The 4,156-nt window shown below is 31.4% G+C and overlaps 1 protein-coding gene across 2 annotated transcripts; it reads right to left on the bottom strand.

Moving 5' to 3' along the window:
- Window positions 1-1,900: 1,900 nt before the first annotated feature.
- LOC109590636 (peroxisomal acyl-coenzyme A oxidase 1-like) lies at window positions 1,901-3,265 on the bottom strand. 2 transcript variants are annotated; one of them, XM_020006536.1, is made up of 7 exons: window positions 2,973-3,265; window positions 2,753-2,922; window positions 2,639-2,698; window positions 2,322-2,415; window positions 2,169-2,276; window positions 2,003-2,121; window positions 1,901-1,952 (listed from the first exon to the last, which is right to left on the bottom strand). In XM_020006536.1, exons 3-7 carry the CDS (start codon window positions 2,657-2,659, stop codon window positions 1,947-1,949), a joined length of 348 nt encoding a protein of 115 aa, XP_019862095.1. In that variant the 5' UTR covers window positions 2,660-2,698; window positions 2,753-2,922; window positions 2,973-3,265; the 3' UTR covers window positions 1,901-1,946. The 2 variants fall into 2 exon arrangements, with proteins under 2 accessions (XP_019862095.1, XP_019862094.1); XM_020006535.1 differs by having other exon boundaries at window positions 2,753-2,912.
- Between the last annotated feature and the right edge of the window lie 891 nt (window positions 3,266-4,156).

Below are 4,156 nucleotides of genomic sequence, written 5' to 3'. Positions count from 1 at the left end.
AATTTAGTAGTCCAATATCAAAGCTCTTTTGGCCTGTAAGTAACAGACAATTATAGTCTTAATATTACTATTACATTTCATAGGGTCAGTATTATGCCAAATTTATAGCTTATAATGAAAAGGCAGAGCAACTGATGTGTAAAATAAAGACCTTATAATAGATTAAACATGAACACAGACACATGGAAGCATCACAATAGTGCAGTTTAATAAATTAAGTATTAATCAATGAGACACATCAAAATGAAAGTTAATTGCAAAATAACCAGTCCTTACATATTAATCAGTAAATACATACAGTTTAATTAACTAAAGACTAAAACATAAATTAAACAATCAACATAAAATATACTATTGTAAAGATAGTATAAAAATAAAGCCATTATAATCAGGTGAGAATAATGATGAAATATTTCATACTTCGCTACTAAATATTAAAAAATAACATTATAAAAGCTTTATTATTATTCATTATCCACTAGTTATACAGTACAACAGTACACTGTGGACTAAAGCACATATACACAAGTATTGACTATACCATAATCACAACCACTAATCAGTGACAACCCCATATAATCAAAGTTAATGTTATTTTAACTGAAGACAGAAGGCAAAGCATGTGCCACTGATATTATAATAGGCAAAAACAAGAAAGAAGATGAATGCCCTATTGATGATCCTATCAGTTGTGCTAGTATCTCAGGGGCGGATGCAATAGAATGAAAAGGGGAGTTCAGTCAGAGGAGAAGAAAAATACAGGGCGCGCGAAGTGCGCCAAAATTTAGACCACGCCCCTTTTTCCACGCAGAAACATGCCCTTTTCCACGTATCTAACTAGCTCTAATTACACAATTATTGCTATGAAAAATTTAAATCTAGCATTCTACAGTTAGCCTACAGCTTAGGACTGAGAAGTGACTCTGAGAACTAATCAAATCTTTCAAAGTGAGCCAAAAGGGGGGTTCAAACGAACCCAAAGAACCCCCTCTAGATCCGCCACTGTATCTACATTAACTGGATCTACTAACAATCACTACAATGGTAAGATACTGACTACTATACTAATGGATAATAATATATGCCTGTTTGAATTACATATACCTGTACTATCAACAACAAGAAGCTACTGATAACAAAGGATTATATACAGATTGTTGTAAGTTCATTAATACACTATTGATTTATTATCTACTCACACACACACACACACACACACATGCACACACATAAGCTACTTCTCGAGATTTTACTACAATAAGTAATGTATCATCAAATATAACTGGAAAAACAATTAAACCAGGACAAAGCTATAATATCCAAGGAGACATAAATTTCAGTAATCCAGATGCGTGTATATAAAAGTAATGTTATTTTTGTCTTTCAGAAAAGAAGTTGCAATGGGGTATATTACATATAATTATAACACATCAATTTAAAAATTACTTAAATCTTGCTTTTGTGGATGCTAAGTATAATCTTTGTGACATGATTGTCTCATTGACTAATAAATACTGTCCATTGAAACCTGGAATATATCAAGGAAAATTTGAAGATATAATACCATCACTTGACTGGCCTAGCTGTAAGTAAACAAAATACTTTGTATAATTACAATCATTAAACATTCTCTTTAAAGGGCAAGTTTCACTTTAAAGCTATTGCTTACAATGAGAATAGTGATGAAATATATTGTGGAATGATAGAAGTTAACATTGAAAAATAACATACATGTAGCTAATTAAAAATTGGAACATTTTATGATAACATTATTATAATTAGCTAGGATTATACTGAATCAAATCAATTTTGCTTTTAATATATCAGAATCTAAAATTACAAGTAAAAGCCATTTACATAAATCAATGATAGTTCAATGGTTTCCTTAACTAGGAAACCATTGTCCATACCAAATTATGCAAGCTTTGGTCCAATGTCACCCACCTTTATTCCTTTAATAATTAAAAAAAAATGATGAAAATGCTGTAGTTAAATTTAATACCTGGTAATGGCTTGTGGTCCTCAAGGCTTCTATTTGCACAATAAATAAATGAATTCCTTCGTCTTTTCCTTTAGTTATTAATCTTGCATCAACAATAGCATGTGTGGCAGTGTGACCAACTAAAATGCATCTATCCATCATGTAAAATTTAACGAGATGCTTATACCTGATCCAGGCCACCATTTCATTGAATTTAGTGTTGGGGAATTCATAACAATATCCTTAGTTGAGGGGTCATAAGTTGCTGTAGTTTCAAGACCTCTAATAAAGGTTCCTGAAATAACAAATTAAAAAACAAAACAATTATTATTGATTGTACCATGTCCAAGTTCAGTTTGAGCATAACATCCAATGATATCAAAATTACGAGATATTTTTAACCATTTCTCTTTTTGTTCTTCATTGCCTTGACCCTATTATGTTAAGAATGTATTTACTATACACTGCTACCAGCACATGAAAATATAAATTTAAAATAATTTATAGTATTCTAGTAACATAATTTAATTATACTGTTATTGTGTTTTATTATTATCATTATCTTTCTCCTCTTCTCTCTCTCTCTTTATTATTATTATTATTATACATTGATCAATATTTAATTAGCGAACTTTTTTCTTCATGCATGTTGCTTACTTCAATTGTTGGTACAAACATTAACTCATGAACAGCTGTGGGAAGTCATCATCTATTGCACTAAAATGATTAAAATTATCATAATGCAATCTAGTAGCATTATACCCCAAATACCTTTCAAAATAGGCTTTGCCGTTACTTTTATTTAGCATTCCTGACTTTAATAATTCAATGTAATGAACATTTTTCCTGATTGCAGAGTCAAAAGATTCCTCAGAAGACAGAAAATACTTGTTGTCTCTCTTAAATACTGGATCCTCCACTACCATTTTAACTATTTAAAACTGAGCATAAAATAGATACTGAGCCTATTTCATTACTCCAAATATCATACCCATTTCTCTTCTTTTGTTAGTAAACACTGCTCCTCCATCCAATAGGTTTGTTAGCTCCTCCAAGTTAAGTCTGCTCCTTTCTCTCTCCACTTTTAGCTCGAGAACAACCTCAGCTTCACTAGTCTGGTCCTGCCTTTATTTGAAAAAAGTAATTAAAAGTGATGGTTATAATGACCTTGGTGAAAATTAAATGTGGCAAAAAAACGAAATATCTACTAAACTCAGCACTTTTGCCTGATTGGTCCTAACGCAAGTCATCAAAAGTTTGAATTAGCCATAGCAGTATTCAACAGCGATAGTTCTAGTTTATACATACTTTACTGAAGGCATAAACAATGGCACTAAAACTTAATGTTAGTTTAACTAAAAAGGCAGCAGAAGGTGAAGCATGTGTAAACATTACACTACAATGTGAACAATATAACTCAAGTGAAAGGATAACAGCAAACACTTTAAGACCATACATCATTGAGAGCAACATATCAGAAGATGAATGCCCTATGGACGATCTTATCAGTTGTGCTAGTATGTACATTAACTGGATCTTCTAAAAGTTACTACAATGGTAAGATACTGACTAATGTACTAATGGATAATAATATACATGTATATGCTTGCTTGAATTATACCATTAACTAAAATCCTGCTGATAAAGGATACATGGATTGTTGTAAGTTCAGTAATACACTACATTATTGTGATGTATTTTCTCTGGCACATAATACGTAAGCTACTTCTCATGATTTTGGTGAAATAACAAATGTAACATCAAATACATTTGGAAAAACAGTTAAGCCAGGACAAAACTACATTATCAGAGGAATCATAAAATTAAGTAATGAAGATAATCAATTGCTCAATTAATACATGTGTATTTGTCCTTTAGAGAAAGAATTGAAATGGGGTACACTCCATCAAACAATGACACATCAAGTCAAAAATATCATAAATCTTGCTATTGAAGACGCCAAGTATAATCTTTGTGATATTATATCTTCTCTGACTGCTACTGGTGAGTCTGGTGTGTACTGCCCATTGAAACCTGGAATATATCATGGATTATACAATAGCACAATTCCATCACAACTACTCCTCTGGCCAGTCAGTAATAATGCATTATTTAAAATAATTATTCTGATTCATAGGGCAAGTATTGCATTAAAGTCATTGCTTATGATGAGAA

This window comes from Amphimedon queenslandica, unplaced genomic scaffold (genome assembly GCF_000090795.2).
Source record: "Amphimedon queenslandica unplaced genomic scaffold, v1.1 AMPQUscaffold_9731_Cont18098, whole genome shotgun sequence".
NCBI lineage: Eukaryota > Metazoa > Porifera > Demospongiae > Haplosclerida > Niphatidae > Amphimedon > Amphimedon queenslandica.
This window is presented reverse-complemented; position numbering and strand designations above follow the sequence as displayed.